At 43.5% G+C, this 17,066-nt stretch overlaps 1 protein-coding gene and 1 long non-coding RNA gene across 5 annotated transcripts in view; one reads left to right on the top strand and one right to left on the bottom strand.

The window, feature by feature from the left end:
• Nucleotides 1-12,029: 12,029 nt before the first annotated feature.
• Nucleotides 12,030-14,401, bottom strand: LOC118673122. 3 transcript variants are annotated; one of them, XR_004973310.1, is made up of 3 exons: nt 13,896-14,401; nt 13,117-13,209; nt 12,030-12,918 (listed from the first exon to the last, which is right to left on the bottom strand). It is a non-coding gene; the product is annotated as an uncharacterized LOC118673122 (long non-coding RNA). The 3 variants fall into 3 exon arrangements; XR_004973309.1 differs by having other exon boundaries at nt 12,030-13,209; XR_004973311.1 differs by lacking the exons at nt 13,117-13,209; nt 13,896-14,401 and adding an exon at nt 13,229-13,887.
• A 142-nt stretch (nt 14,402-14,543) lies between these two features.
• Nucleotides 14,544-17,066, top strand: part of SMG7 (SMG7 nonsense mediated mRNA decay factor) — a 56,006-nt gene continuing 53,483 nt past the window's right edge. The window contains exon 1 of one of the 2 annotated variants that reach the window (XM_036343600.1): nt 14,544-14,735. In XM_036343600.1, coding sequence (XP_036199493.1) covers nt 14,707-14,735 — 29 coding nt within the window. In that variant the 5' untranslated portion in view covers nt 14,544-14,706. The remainder of the gene's footprint in view (nt 14,736-17,066) is intronic. The other variant, XM_036343603.1, reaches the window with a different exon arrangement.

Genomic DNA, 17,066 nt, shown 5'->3' with positions numbered 1-17,066 from the left:
ATAGATATCCACAAGTCTATACTGATATCAGTAAGTAAATTAGAAGGGAGAGGACTACATCTTTCTTACAGAATTATTCCAAATAAGTGTAGAAGGAAAATTGTAGGGGAAATTGAAAATCACCATTAGAGCATAACAATGATAATTGCTATAAGCAAGATTCCCTAAAATTAGTAGATGAAACAGGAAAAGCAGAATGTTTGTATACCCTCAAAGTATCTCACCAAAAAATATTAATTATTGTGGTGATTTAAACATGTATCCACAAATTTTTTTATAATTAGCCTTCCAGGAGCTGAAGTACAATTCCCTTCTCCCTGAGTGTGGATTGGACTTACTAAGTTCTCCTAACAGAGTCTATAAAAGGGAAGAATAGTATCTTTACAGTAGAGAAATCTGGCAGACACTAATTGATCCAAGTGATCAAAATTAACAACATCGGTAATAAGTAATGTTGATATAATGTACCCATGATGAGATGCGATAAAACGGGTACTTCACCTCTGTGATATTATTTCCCAAAATCCATAAATTTAGTCTAATCATGAAAAAAAATCAGAAAAAAACCCAATCCAGAGATATTCTACAGAATACCTGACCAGTACTATTCAAAATTGTCAAGGTCATGAGAAACAAGGAATGACTGAGTATCACAGATTGAAGGGACTTAGACGTAATGATGAAATCTAACATGGATTGGATCTGGGAACCAAAAGGGACACTAATGGAAAAACTGGTGAAATCAGAAGGAAGTTTGTAGTTTATTTAATAGTATTGTACCAATGTTAATTTCAGTGTCAATCATTGAATGATAGTTCTATAACATGTTAATGTTAGGGGAAGCTGGATGAAGGATATCCGTGAACTCTCTGTACTATATTTGCAACTCTTCTGTAAATCTGAAGTTATTTCAAAAAAAAATTGTAGGCTGGCACATAACAGTTACTATCTGATGTTAGCTTCTCTTGGTTAATTTACTTGATAATCACCCCCGGTGGGCGATAATGCTGGGAAATTTCTTGTTGCCTCTACTCCAAATAAAGTGTTTCTAATAATGAGTGATTTTATAGCATTGGGAAATTTCATTGCCCTTTAAAAGAACAATGTCATGATAGAAAGCTACCAGACTGAAAGTTAATGTTTTTGGTCTTTTTTTTTTTTCAGTTGCTGGGGATGCCTTGGTTTTATTCTTCTATCAGTGGAGACTGGTTTCCAGACCACCAGTATGGCTGGAGAATTGGGTCTGGACTGTGGCCACTTGGAGGCAAGATGCCCCTATACCAGGCCCTACCCTACTAGCCCAACTATCCAAGCCTGTGGTCTTGAGGTTGTTTGGAAATATATGACCCAGAATGCTGAAATCAAGTCAACACTGAAGCCAGAAATGCCCCCAAATGAGACAGTGTAAAAAGTGTGGCACATGTGGGCCTCACTGCTGGCCCTAAGAGTTCTAGTTGTATCCTATTCTTTTTTTTTTTTTTTTTTTTAATATATTTTATTGATTTTTTACAGAGAGGAAGGGAGAGAGATAGAGAGTTAGAAACATCGATGAGAGAGAAACATCGATCAGCTGCCTCCTGCACATCTCCCACTGGGGATGTGCCCGCAACCCAGGTACATGCCCCTGACCGGAATCGAACCCGGGACCCCTCAGTCCACAGGCCGACACTCTATCCACTGAGCCAAACCGGTCTCGGCTGTATCCTATTCTTACCTGTGCTTCATCCTACAGTAAAGTGTTTCTTTTCTTCTCATTGGAAGAGAGTTTTGTAAGTTTTACCCTGGCTAAGCTCCTTCTTGCTCAGTGGGCTTTGTAAAGCTACTATGAAGTAGTTATTTATGTTCCTATCTACTTCCAAAAAGAATCTACAGATGGCTCATTCTCCAAATAATTTTGCTAACCTGGGTCTTTATTCTCATCCAGACCATCTGTTCCTCTTCACCATGAAGTCAGAGCACTAAAGTTGTGACAGCACAATCATTTCCATGGTAACAGGATGTGGTCTTCATCACTGAACCCTGATTTCCCTCTGCCCGGGATCAAGCAGCAGGAGGATGGCGGAGTACATGCTAACATTTCCGTTCTTTTCATGTTTAGCTTCTCTCCAAAGTTCTTATTTTTGATTCTAAAATCTTATACTGAGCCTGGATATGTGTTTTGCATGGTTTACACATAAAACCTTTGTCCACTAAATGATTAGATATGCAAGCCAAAAAAATAATAAGTAGAGAAATATCACACACACACACACACACACACACACACACACACACACACAGACACTATAATATGTAAACTTACTTGAAAGTGGGATGATTAGAAAATGCTCTTTTCATTCGTATAGAACAGCGGTTCTCAACCTGTGGGTCGCCACCCCTTTGGGGGCCGAATGACCCTTTCACAGGGTTCACCTAAGACCATTGGCAAACACATATATAATTACATATTGTTTTTGTGATTAATCATTATGCTTTAATTATGTTCAATTTGTAACAATGAAAATACATCCTGCATATCAGATATTTACATTATGATTCATAACAGTAGCAAAATTACAGTTATGAAGTAGCAAGGAAAATAATTTTATGGTTGGGGGTCACCACAACATGAGGAACTGTATTAAAGGGTCGCGGCATTAGGAAGGTTGAGAACCAGTGGTATAGAAGAAAAGAGAATAAGAAATGAAAAAAATCTATTTAAAAGACAAAAATCTTCTAAGCCTAAGAAATTGGCTTTGATGACTGTGAAAAGCAGTGGAAGGCAGCTGACCTCATTCCTACTCAATGCTTTCCCTGCCTTGCTTAGCACCATAAGACATAAAAGTCTTCCTGTGGGAGCTCAGACCCTCTGACCGAAGGAAGATGGATCAGTAGCTTTATTCATATAAAGGACTAATACCTGGATATTTTGTCCATTTGTTTTAATCTCACACAACTTTTTCTTCTCTTATTTATAAAAGTAACTTATATTATCTGAATATTGATCCTTTGTTTGATATATGTGTTGCAATTATCTTCTCCCAGACTGTGACTTTCCTTTAAATATTGTTTCTAGGATATTTTATCAAACAAAATTATGAAATTTGGAGTTTTCAAATTTATTAGGCTTTTCCTTTATGCTTTTGACAGTACATTTAAATAATCCTTCCCTCCCCTGTGATTATCAAGGTGTTCACTTATAATTTCTTCTAATGGTTATAACATTTTTATTTTGTTCCCAGGTTTAGATCTTTAATTCCTCTGGAGTTTAATTTATAGCAGTGGTTCTCAAACTGTAGTATGGGAGTAACTGAAAGTCCCAAGACTCTTTCAGGAAGTTTGCAAGGTCAACCCTATTTTTGTCAGAATACCAAGACATCGTTTGCTTTTTTCACTTTCATTCTCTCATGAGTAGTAGAATTTTCCAGAGGCTACGTGATATGTAATGATGTCATCACTGATTGGGCAACTTATAAACAGCAGAAACTTAGTGCTCACAGTTCTGAAGGCTGTGAGGTGTCTGATCAGAACACTAATCTCATTCATGAGGGCTCCACCCTCATAACCTAATCACCTCCCAACGGCCCTACCTACTAATGCCATCACCTTTAGGAGTTAGGATTTCCACATAAGAATTGGGGGGGGGGGGCACACACAAACATTCACATCATAAAACATGGTAAATATCAATAGCTGTAACCCACATAAACAATAATTGTGGTACCGTCAATAATTTTTAAGAGTATAAAGGAGTTCTGAGACCAAAAATTTTGAGAACTGTTGGCATAATGTATGGGATAGGGGTCCCATTTCATTTTTTTTCAGGTCTCACACATTTTTGTCCAACTATTCGTAGGCATATTATTATTTCTGTTGCAATTGTAAATGGGGTCTTTCCCCGTTACATAGGTGTATAGGTTTCCTATTGTTTAGGTATATAGGATTGCTACTGACTTTTTGCATTGATCATGATTTAGCAACATTACTCAACACTTAGTCTAATATGTTTTTCTTGAAAAGCCTCTTGGAGATTCTAATTAAAAAACAATGTTTTCTGTAAATATTTTGTACTTTTCCTTGCTAATCACTGAACAGCTTTTTTCTCTTAAATACAGGACTAGAACTTGTAGCATAACATTTAATTGTAGAGGTTATAGCAGGCTTGTCATGTTCTTGACTCTAATGATAATACTTCTAATCTCATAATTAATGTTAGTTATAGACTCTTTGTATATACTCACATCAAGTTAATAGTCTTTGTTAGCGAAAAGATTTTGTTATTAATTATGGTTCTTGACTTTTCATTTTATTTGTATTTATTGAGATAGGCAGCATATGGATCTTTTCCTTAATCTGATAATAGGTGGGTTATAGATAAGATTTTAGATAGGTCTTTGTATTTCAGGTCAACTTTATTTGTGCTTGATGTATGATATTGTATATTCTGCTGGATTTGATTTTGTAATTTATTTAGGATTTTCATATCAAAGTTCAAAAAATGTGATTTGTCTAAATGTTTTTGTCCTATTTTGGTATCCAGATTACAGTAAATGTATAAAATAAGCTGGGTAGACTTTACTCCTGTTACCTGGAACAATTTGTATAGATGGAATTGTGCCATTAACATTGGTAAAGCTTACCTGTAAAACCATTAGGCATGGTTTCTTTGACAAAACATGGGGGGGAGGATGGGAAGGACATTACCAGGATACTTTTGACTACTAATCTATTTTATTAATTATTGATTTGTTCAAACTTTCTATTTCTTTTTGAGAAAATTTGCACTTTTCTGGTACATTGTCTATTTTACCTCCGTTTTCAATTTACTGGCATAAGACCACTCAATATTATAAATTTTACAGTATAACTGATGATAATCTTAACAGCTGTTCAAGCCTTCTCATGTGACACTCTACATCATGAAGCAGAGTGAAGCTCTCCCAAAGTACCTATCCAAATTCATACCATACAGAATCTGCGAGACAATAGAATGGTTTATTGTTTCATATCACTGTGTTATGTTTCGAACTAGGAGGCATTTAATGAATAGCCTCAGAAAGAGAGAATAGAATTTTTGTATCCTGGATCCTTTCCTGCTGATGTCTCTCACCTCCTTATAAGAGGAAACCTTTCCTAGCTCTCTCATTTTGTAGGCAAGCTTTCTGAAGCCACTCAAGTCCGTTTTATTACCATCGACATGCTGATGGCTCCTCGGTCTACACTCTAACTCAGATTTCTCTTAAGTTCTCCAGACGCTCAAGACCTCTAAATCCCAGACAACTGCAGTTCAATGTGTCCAGAACAAAGTCATTATCTCCAGTCAGACATCTCTCCAAATGATTTCCTCCCGTTTTCTATTTTCATCCAGTTTCCCAAACAGAAACCTGGTGGGTCTCCTTGATTTCTTCCTCTCCCTCTCTCATATCCAATAAGAGACCAAGTCTTATCATCATATTTCCATTTAAGGAATTTTTATAGCCAAGTATTTATTAACTATCACTAGAGCCATAGCAGAATAATGAATTAAAGATGAGGTTAAGGTAGAATAAAAGAAAATTAAAATGTTACTGAAGTCTATGTAAAAATAGTTTGGGTATTGCCCTATGGAACATAAAGCTTGAAAGAATAAGAACTTACAAGAGATTGTTAGATTTAGTTAGAAGGTTCTTGGTGATCTCAAGGTCACCTGAGGGATAAAAGATGAATTTCTTCAGAGTATATAGCAGTTGGACAACTGTCTATGTTACTGTTGTACTTAGCTAGTTGTTAATAGTAATAATAGGAAAGGAGCAAAGGGGAGGCCAGACATTATAAGCTTGGTCATCTGGGCAGCTTCACTGAGAAGCTGCAGTTTGACACTCCCCAGGGAACTACTGGTCCATTCCTTGCAGATCACTGGGGAAAGGGATCCAACAAGGGGAAAGGTGGATGCTTATGCAGTGAGGTTGAGGTTATGTAGAGAAGATGCTTGCCTGTCAGTCTAATCTGGGAAACAGATAATTGGCTAGAGGGGGTAGAGCCACTGCAAGTACTCAAAATCTTAGGTTAAAATCTGCATACAAAGGAATTCTCTTGTTCCTCTTGCTTTGCTCCTGCTTCCTTGCCCTCACCCATGCTCCCACCGAAGCCAGGTGTCCCTAGAAGCCACATGGACCATGGCCATGCAGACCAACATGCCATGGACTGCAGCTGGGAGCACGGGCTAATCTGGACTGTATTCAATATGGAATGGTGGCTCTGGGCAGTAGCTCTGGGACCTTGGATACTCAGGGGTTTAATTCCACAGAAATAAAACTTTCCATGACACCTCATGCTCCTATGGGGACTTCAGGAAATTCTTATTCCAGTGGCACCCCAAGAAGCTCATTTCCACCAGCAACAGGTGGGGGACACAGAGAGCACCCCACTGATAACATCTGGAACGTGCTGTTTTGTATTGTTTTAAATGTTTTCATTTTTACCAAAATGGGTAAGCGTTGGGTGCCATCACACTTTTTACCCACAGGTTCAATTCAAATGATACATTTTTATTTTGGAGAATCATCTTTCAAATGACAATGCAAAGTTTCTCATGGTGTATACCAGCCTCCTTGAAGTGGCTCGTCACATAGAATCATCTCCCACTGTCACAGATTATAGGCAAAGAGAGCCAGGATGTCCCTTCAGAAAACAGAGATTGCTGAGTCTGGAGGCATACTGCAGAAGTCACCAGGTCCCTTCCTTGTTTTTAAGACAGAATGGGAATCGAGTCCCTTCTTAATATCTCTCAATTAAAGCAGATTCTAATAGATAGGCGTCTAACAACTATTACTACCACCAGGCAGTGCAGTTCTTTCCTCATCCATCTCTTCTTCCTGACTCCATGGTTTCCTTATTTTTCTTATTCTCTTTTCCTGCGCTTGCTTGCTTCCTTCTCCGTTCAGTTCTCCTGCCTCTCTCTCTTTTTTTTCTCACCCATAAATAGAAAATAAAAATTTTGAGGTTCCTGACTGGTTACATTCCAGAGAAATAAGGAAATGCAGGTTGTTGTATAACTGGGAGAGATCAGGGGTGTGACCTAAAGTTGAGAGAAGGGGGGGGGGGGTTTAAAGGTAAAGGAAGGCAAAAAGGTTAAGTATAGGTTTCATTACATAAAATGATTCTTTTGTGAATTCCATCTGGGCATTTCATCTTTCATCGGTGATCCAAAATTACCAAAGATGGTCAATAACATGTATTCAAAGATGACCACCTTCATTAGTTTTTGTTTGTACAAGAGTATCAATATTGCATTAGAGTGAGCCTTAGAAAATGCCTTAGGAACTTATAAGATCTTTTTTTTTCAACCATTGGGATGTAAAATGTCACTGAATTCAATGTAAAAACAGTGTTGGTATTGCCCAATGGACCATAAAGTTTGAAAGAATAAGAACTTGCAAGAGATTGTTAGATTTAGTTACATTTATCTTTAACCTATCTCCTTTTCAATTTCCAATGTTACTTTCAGGCTCTTGTGATCTTGTGATGTCATTCTTTAAAAACAATGACAAACTCCTAATAACAACAACAGGAAACCTATCTTACTCTTTGGTTGGTGGGAGATATTGAAAAATATAAAAATAAAAGAGCCACCCATCAATAGTTTGCCTCACGAAATAACTGCTATTAATATTTTCTTGTATTTCTGACCATTTCCTGTGCAATTCTATTTCATAGTTAGATTTTGTGTATGCGGTTTTGTATCTTTCGGGCATGTGCTAGCCTAGAACACTTTTAGTCATGGTTTCCCATCACTTTTCTGGCCAGTGGAACTGTATATATTCCTTGTCCTGCTGGAAAGTAGAATTTGAAAAAGTAAACTCTGCAAAGTCTCCTTCTGAAGGAGACACTTAAGTGGGTGATCCAGGTGCATGTCTGTTCTTTATCTCAGGCTGGAATGGCTCTAGGGACCTATACCACAGATTTATCCTCTATAATTGCCCCCGTTTATTTGATTCTCCTCTAAACTTTAAATTCTGAAAGCAAGACTGTATACACATTTCTACCCCAGGACCAGCCTATGACCCTTTATGTAAAAAATTCTAGTATATTTTTGGAGATTGGATGAATGAAAGGAAAAGGAAACACTACAATTCTAGAGAATCCGTAACTCATCAAGCCTTCTCCTTAGTATCAGGATGTGTGCATCTGGATTAAACTTCCCAGAAGTAAAATGTAGATTTGGATTTGTTGTGAACGAGTAGGGAAAGACAGGAATTGATCATCAGTGGAGCATCCCCTATAGACCCTGAACTCCTGACTCTACCTACGATTCCTACTGTGCTTTAATGCTTAAATTTGGCTGTCCACAAATATTTATAGAAAATTAATTTCAACTCTTTCCTCATTTAATAATCTTTGTAACATCTAGGCCACTGCTGACTACATTTTGGAAATGGTGGCATTCCCATATTTGGCACGCCTATAGGCTTGGTCCCACCACAGGGACATTGTTAAAGAACTAAAACCATACATGTCCTATTGGAGAAAGTATTGGATCACTTGAGGGACATTAATAACAAGCTTACAGCTAATGAGAGAGAGAGAGCGAGAGAGCGAGAGCGAGAGCGAGAGAGAGAGAGAGAGAGAGAGAGAGGCAGAGAACCATTCCAGAGATGTCAGTTTGAAAGAAGACAGAAGAAAGCACAGACAGTGGTCTTGCTCCTGATGAGCCTCCTTATCCTCTCCAGCTTTGGCAGATCTTGGATCTCATCTCATTCAAACAAAACTGATAACGAACTGAGACATCCTCTGTAAGTAGACGGAAACTGTTTTCTCTCTCGGCAATTTATATTTGGTCAAGATGCAATTGGTCATATGGTTTTGAGGCAGTGTGCTGTGTACTGCTCTCTCTGCAAATGCAATTTTACAACATTTTGCGTGTGTTTTTAGAAAAACAAGTTTAATTCCTATTAATTACAGTGTGAAGTTGAATGTGTGAAGCTCTGATTCACCTTATTTGCATAAAGAGAGCAGCACGACATGTTGAGTGCCTTCAAGTACCCGAAACTGCTAAGTTCATTACATACATTATCTAAGGTCGGAGAAGAGGCAGGCAAAGACCAGATCACATAAGTCATCCAAAGGATCGGGAACTGTATTCTATGGGCAATGGAAAGCCAATGGAAATTTTAGGCCAGAAAATAAAAATAAAAATAGAAATGGCTAAAATGTGAAATATAAGAATACATTAATATACTGTTTAATTAATGTACTGTGTTCTGGAATGTGCTCTAATATGCAGTAATCCAATAATATAAGTATATATATGACAAAAGTATCTAGATTTCTGATATGTAGAATTTTTCTGAGAACTGAAAAGACCCTAAGGGTAGTTAACCAAAGCGGAACAGTACTTGGGTACATATTCTCAGTATGCCTATGTCTCTTTGCCTTTCATAGGTACTGTTTTAACTTGAATTGCAAATGGAGGTGATAAAATAAGGGCGGGAAAGGAGAGAGGTGTGCCCATGTGCATGGGTGTGTATGTGTGTGTGTGTGTGTGTGTGTGTGTCTGCGTGCGCACATAACATGTGGTTTCCCGTGGTTTTGGAGAAGAGCAAATTTATGACAATGAATGTCAGTATCACATTTTCTGTGCTCAAAAATAGCAGTCTACCCTATAAAAATTAGGAAAGTGAACACTGCTGGGTAATACAACAGATTCTGACTTGAAATATATAAATTTTTTACTAGGGACCCCAAGATAGCTCTGTTAGTATTGGAAGAGTAAAGAGGCCCTTGGATAATATAGAGTATTACAGACTAAGGTTTTAATTTTCTTTCACTTTTTAAAATTGATTTCAGAAGAAGAAAAAGAGAGAGAGACATCCATGATGAGAGAGAATCATTGATTGGCTGCCTCCTGCACACCCCCTACTGGGGATTGAGCCTGAAACCTGGGCATGTGCTTTGACCGGGATTTGAACTGGTGAACTCTTCGTTTATGGGTCAACAGTCAACCACTGAACAACACCGGCCTGGTAGCAGATAAGATTTTTAAGGTGTGGTTCTTTCCTGAAGGGATTTTCTTATGGGAAGTTGGGAAAAATTCTTGAAGATTAATGAGGTTTTTTTCTCTTGGATCGTGGACTGCATTGCTTCCTGACTGTTCTCCAGGCTCAATGGCTCCCTCTTAGGAGTGAATGAGTAAGTATATACTTAGCAAACTTCTTTGAGAAAGGCTGCTGACCCTTGGTATAAGAAACCATGAGCTACAGGCGATGTGCGTTTAGCTGTCAGTTGTCAATCTGACTCATTTTTCAAAGAGAATGAATCACCCATTTGATTGACTCATGTAGCTCCATGGTACAAGGTGTGGTAGCACAAAGAGCACAGGTCAGCTTCAGGCACATTATGTACTTGAGTACTGAAATTGATCAGTCATTCTTCTCAAAATAAAAACACATTTATTAAGTACCTAATTGTATACATGACTTGAAAACATTCCGAATATGTAGGCTAACTATCAGAATAAATTAGCACTTGTTAAGGTTCCGTGGAACAGGTAAGATGTCTATTATTATAAAAAGGGAGGAGGCTAGCTATGTATTAATTGTCAGGTTACCAAAGCTCGGAGTAAATTTGGAAGGAATATTAAGAGTGGCTTCCCAGCAAGTGCTTGGTGTCTGGTTGAAAACTGGCCACGCTGCTTACTTGGGCACAAATGTGGTTACATTAGGCTGTTTTTCATGATAAAAGGTGTTTTAAGTTTCAACGCTCTAGAATCTGATGCTCAATATCCTGATATTGTATTCTTTTCTGTAATCAGAGTCATGGATAAAGAAATCTTCTTTACTATCCCCCAACGCCCCCCCCCCCCAAAAGAAATATATCTTCTAGCACTGAATGAGAATAGATTTGGGTATATGGCCAGACCTGAGTAGTATAGCCAAAGATTAAACAAGCTATTATTTTAAAAAATAATTTTATGCTTCAGCAGTTCTAAATTATTCATTTTTGCTTGCTATAAAAGAGCAAGGAAGCAAAAAAAAAAAAAAATTAGCATTTATCCAGTGCCAGTGTAGTGTGTCAGGCACTCATATACTCAGTCACATCAATCATCATTAAAATTGACAAGGAGCAGGTAATAGGTAATGTTTCCGTTTTTGTCAAGGAAGAAACTGTAGTTCAGAGACTGAGATGGGAATAGTCAGGTGTGCTTGCTCATGATCTTCCCATAAAATCACTTAGGCACAAACTGAAAAACTTGAACTCAGGTAGGATTAAATGAAATGCGACAGCTTCTCCTCTTTATTTTGATTTAGATATAATCTGTATCTGCATGGGGGCAGGGGTGGGGAGGCAAATAAAATCTATTGCAGAAAGATGCTTGTATTCTACAAATCTGTTGATGGAGAGAGGCAATAGGAAGACTGGGAAATGTACATTAAGCAACATGTCAATCCTGGGTCCTAATTTTTCTGAGTCCTGTTGATTTTTTAAAGTATTTTCAAGATGGGCATCAATGTCTTATAACCTGCAAAATGTGATGGTGCTGTCCTGTCTAGTTTTTAAGGACACTGTAAAGCTACCGAACAAGCTTTAAAAAGTTATTAGGAAAGTTGCTATAAAATGCAAAGATGGTTTATATTTTGGACCCTCACCTGTGTACCTAAATTACTTTGTTCTTACCTTAATTACCACATCTATCATATTGCATCCTAATCACTTCTCTACTCTCTGGTATCTTGACCAGCAGGTGGTTCCTCCAAGACAAGGGACCATGTCTTTTTTTATTGCAGTATCCATAGTAATCTAGACAGTGCCTGAAATAGAACAAGTGCTCAGTAAAAGTTTATTGAATAAACAACACAATAAAAGGATTCATCTTTTTAAAAAATATATATTTTCATTGATTTCAGAGAGAAAGGGAGAGAGAGAGAAACATCAGTGATGAGAATCGATTGGCTGCCTCCTGCACACCCGCTACTGGGGATTGAGCCTGCAACCCGGACATATGCCCTGGACGGGAATCGAACCAGGCCGACTCTCTATCCACTGAGCCAAACCGGCTGGGACAAGGAGTCATCTTTTTTTTTTTTTTTTTTCTTTTTTTTTTTTTTATCCTAGTCTCCTTATTTCCAAAATCAGGAGAGAGTAATATTTTCCTAGGTTGCTTATCAGGAGTGTCACAATACATGCTCATGTGCCGTTCCCTGGAGATACTGGCCACAAAGAAGGTATCATGATGATGATTACCAAAGGGGTGATTATTTTACATCACAAAAGTTTTATTCTGGCTAAAATCATTTTAAATTCTAGCCAATACATTTCAGGAGAGAAGCGCAGGGTGTTTGGGGTAATAGGTAGTCCTAGGAAATCTCCATCTCTGGGCTCTCCGGATGGAAGAACCGGAGAGGAGAGCAACCGCTCACTAGGTGGCTCCCTTCCCCGCGGGCGGGCGGGCGGCGGCGCGGGGCGGGTGCCGGGGCCATTGTGCAGCGGCGGCCACCCTCGCGCCGCGTCACGCACCACGGCCCGGGCGCGGGCGGCCGGAGCGGGCAGGGCTCAGCTTGCGTCTCGTTCACCATCATCTGCCTTTGGGACCGATTTCCAAGCAGCCCGTGCTCTCATTTCCTCCCAACGTACACCTGATGGTCCCAATAGGAGACATGGGTTGGTCCAGCCTCTTAGCAGATGCAACGTCAGGGGAGGGTCTTGCCCGTCCAGCCCGCCTGGGAGGCAGCGGGAAGCAGGGGCTCACGCAGCATGAGCCCATCCAACCCCTCGTGTGAACCACCCAGCGAGGAGGACGCGTCTGGAGGGTGGCACACATCCCAAAGGGCTTTGGAGAGCTGCTTACACCGCTCCGCGGTGCGCGGTGAAAATAGAATTTATGTCAAGTGCCTTCAAAACCAGTAGGATGACTTCCCCAGCGGCTTCTCACACACTCATCACGCCTGGCCCCATTCCTTATTTCTGTTTTACACAAAATACACAGACATTCAAAAAGATGTGTCCTAATGACAATCACCCCCACCCCCCCCGCCCCCCAGACGCCTTCCATCGGAACTTCGCGCCAGGATCTAGGGATGGTTTTGTTTTTAATCCTATTTCCCCCAACCCTTTCCTCCCCGACCCGAGAGACAGAGTGGCGAGTTCCCAAGCGCGGCAGACTCATCCGAGAATGGAGTTCTCCAAGAAGGGAGCGACTCGGTCTCCTTCGGATAACCCAGCGGGGCCTCCGTGGGGGGCACAACCTCCTCGGTTCTAAAAGATGGAAACCCACTTGTTAGCTTTGTAGGATGCGTTCCCTCTCGCCCTGGCCTCCTGGCGGCAGGTGGTGGCTCCGGAAGGCCGGAGGGGGGAGGGGGAGGGCGGGCTCCGAGGAGGCTCCGTGGACGAGGGAGGGGGCGGGGTGGGGTGTGGGGGATTCCCATAAGGGGGTCGACCCGCCAGGAGAAGTGGAATGTCCCTTCGGCAGGCAGGAGGGCGATCTCGGCTGTCGGGTGCCGTTCTCCTCCCTCAGGGACCCCGCCTTGGCGGGATCCCGCCTCCCCGAGCCCGAGGCTGTGGTGGGGAAACCCCTCGGCCGCCGCAGCCCAGCGCCGCCTCCGTGTTTCCCGACTCCGGCCCGCCGCCTGCCCGCCTTAGGGCCCTGCGTCTTCTTCGCAGGCCCGGCCCGCCCCGCGCAGGGCAGGGAGAGGGCACTGTGGAGGTGGTTCCCGCACTCGAGCGGGCGGAAAAGCCCACGGTGAATGCCTCGGGGTCTCCCCCAATGCTGCGGGCAGGGGGAAGGGAGGAGGAAACGAACTTCCCCGCCCGGGAGAACCACCCGGATTCCCAACCTAGGGGAGAGCCCTTTAGATGTCCGGGAAGCCGAGGGGAAACCCCGGGCACCTTCCCGGGTATCTATTCGCCAAGGGAGGGTCCACCGGTTGGCGCACATTGGTTACCATGACAATACTACAGCTCCAGTTTCCATGGCAGCTGCTGATCCAATCCAGTTGCCTTCCTTTCTCTTCTTCCCTGGGCTCCACCCCACCCCCTCCAACAGTCTCCCTGCGTGCGGGGAGGAGGGGCCGCGGAAAACAAGAAGGGGTCCTTCGTGTCACTTTAGGGCACGAGGGGAGACCAGAGTCCAGACTGGCGGGCGGAACTGTAGGAGAAAGGGGCGCCGTTTCCGGCAGGGAAGAGTGGAGGACTGGAACAAGGAAGAGAAGTCGGGTGGGGTTGAAAGACGGGGGAAGACTTTGAGTGTGACTCCCCGTAGATCTGGGCTCGATGGTCCCGGTGAGGCTGGGGTGGCCCCCTTGCGCGGGGGAGAGGCGTGGATTGGCCGGAAACCGCCCAGCCCCCGCAGCGGGCTACTCAGAGACCGCACAGCTGCCGCCCAGGTAGCTGCTCCCCCGAGGAAGCGGTACCGAGGCGGAAACCACCGAGGGGCCGGCGCCGCTGAAGTCTCGCGAGAGGGATCCCTACTTCCTTCCTGCGCTTCTCCTCTTCCCCCGCCCCTTCCCACCTCCCCCTGCCCCCCTCCCTCCTCCCGGGTCGGAGTGTCCCTGCGCCCCACGGGCCGGAGCTGCAGCGAGAGCAGCTTTCCCCGGTCCCTCCCCTTCGCCTCCCTCACCCCCACCCCCCCGCCGAGCGAGGAGGAGCCGGAGGAGAGGAAGATGGCGGCGGCCGCCAGCACCCGCGGGGCCGCGGGGCCGCTCCGAGGAGCCTGAGGAACCCTAGAGGCTTCGCGGGAAGACGCGGCGGCGGAGGATGAGCCTGCTGAGCGCGCAGTATCTCCGGTGAGTGCCGGGCCGGCCCGGACGGAGGGGAGCGGGCCGCGGGCTGGGGCATGGAGCCCCGGACTCAGAGGTGGTATATCCGGGGTGGCGGGGGAGTTGCTGTGTCCTCTTTCCCCGGCGGGAGGTGGGGCTGGAGGGTCCCCGCGTGAGGCGGCGGGGCGGGCGCGCAGGGGTGCCGAGCCCCTACGGCGGGCCGGGCTGGGTCCCCGCGAAGCCGGCTCGCCTCGGTGCGGGGAAGGTTACGGAAGCGGGAGCATGTGTGCGCGCGCGCTCGGGTCGCGGGCTCGCCGGGGAGGGCGCCCGGGGAGGCGGCGGCGGCGGCGACCCCGAGTGGAGGTGGGTGTGGAGGTGTCTGAGCCCCGCGGCGGGGGAAGCGCGGTGCGTAATCGGAGGACCGGGTGGCAATGTGCACACCTGGGATGTGTGGGGGGCTGGGGGAGGGGGGGCTGGAGGAGGGGGAAGCCGCAGGAAACCGGCGTGAGCGCTTCCTTCTCGGGCTGGGGGTGCCGAGGAATCCTGCCATCTGTAGTTAGTTGGCGGAGTGGGGGCGGGGGCATGCGGAGGGGTAGTGGATGAGGAAGTGAGGAGCGAGAGCGGTACAATGGACGGGCTTGGGTTCCCCTGAAGAAACTGGGTTAGAGCCCGTGTGGTCGGGAGACACCATTCTTTCAGAGTGGCGTAAGGACCTTGCCCGGCGGAGGTAGAATGACGCATGGATACAGTGTACGAGTATGAGATGTGCCCGGGGTGGAGTGAGGGGGGCGGGGGGCGATTGATACACATTTTAGGAGGCGGGGGGAAGGTGCAGACACATTGGAAGCAAGTATATGATTGGCGAGAGCATACTGAGTGGGAAAGACACCGGCTATTTATTGTGCACCCAGGAAGGGTCCATGGAAGCTGAATTAAGACCTTGGAGGTAGAGGTAAACAAGGGTCAGAATCTTGATGGCAGAGAAAAGTAAGGTGGTTACCCCCTGAGATTAATTGGGGGGGCTGCTGCTGTTTAAAAGGGGAAGGCGGGCTTTAAAGTTGGGTCCCTTTGTCTTTAGGAGCAAAACCCAGAAAGGCAGGCTTGCTACCACAAAGTGGTTTCATACCTTGCGGAGGAGGAAATGGGATGGGGTAGATGTCTGAAATGAGCAGAAAAGTCACTTTAGTTGTTTAGCGAAGTGAAAGTATTGATGGGTGGAATGCCAGAGTTTAACAGGGACAGGGATCCGCACAACATGTGTGCCCCATGACTTATATAGGGTAGTTGGAAGGATATGTATCAAGGCCCTTTTCTTCTCCTCTGATACCTGTTTATTGTTTAATATGTCAGATAAACTTAATACACCTGCGGGAAAGATCTGTGGTAGGTAGATGCTGTAGAGGGGTGGGTATGGAAACTGGTCATCAGGATAGTCCTTTTTAATTTTAAGGAATTCGCAGTTTAGTATACATTAGGCAAGTAAATAAGTAACAGCACAGGGTGAAAATGGGGGCATATAAGATGCCAGATGTTATAAAAGTCCAAAGGCAGGAGATTACTTGAGCAGTTGGTGGGAATCAGGAAAAATGTCCTTTGCTCATTTACTCATTCATACACTCATGAGTCATCATCAGTCATTTTGTTGATCACCTATATAGGAGACCTTATACCAGCTGCTATGAATAGAAAAGGAAGAACTCCACCCACTTCTTACAGAGTTTACAGTTTGTTAGGCTTCAAGGAGAAAATGGCACTTAAAATGGTCCTGAAGGATAAACAGTATCCAATAATTTATCCAAATTATTTATCTAATATTAAAAGTATGGGTTGAGAAGAATGGAATCCAAATGAAAGGAAACTGAGCAGAGATATGTAGATAGGGAGGTTGGGGGCTTGGAGAAGTGTTCAGTCCAGTTACACAAGAACATGCAGCTGGAAAAACATATAGTTTTATAAGTTTTACACCTTCCTTTTACAGATGAGGAAATATAGCCCAAAGAAGTTAAAATTGTTGAGGATTATATATAAGCTGGTATGTGGAAGCTCTGTAACTCAAATGTAGGTCTTTTAAGTCCAAATCAGCTGCATTGTGCAAAATGTCTGGGTTCATCCATTCTTTCCACAAATATGTATTGAGGCACTGAGGATATTGTGGTGAGCAAAATGAACAGATGAATAGGTTTATCAGGTGATGACAATACTAGGAAGAAAAATAAAGCAAGAGAGGGTGACCACTTGATAAGGTGCCCATATTTGAGAGGGTCTTGACTCTCATGATATATAGTTTATAGTTAAAATGAATGGGCAATAGAGAATCTGAGTTGATTTGTTTAGAAGGAAATTCACATGTTCGTAGCT

This window comes from Myotis myotis, unplaced genomic scaffold (genome assembly GCF_014108235.1).
Source record: "Myotis myotis isolate mMyoMyo1 unplaced genomic scaffold, mMyoMyo1.p scaffold_m19_p_18, whole genome shotgun sequence".
Classification (NCBI taxonomy): domain Eukaryota; kingdom Metazoa; phylum Chordata; class Mammalia; order Chiroptera; family Vespertilionidae; genus Myotis; species Myotis myotis.
This window is presented reverse-complemented; position numbering and strand designations above follow the sequence as displayed.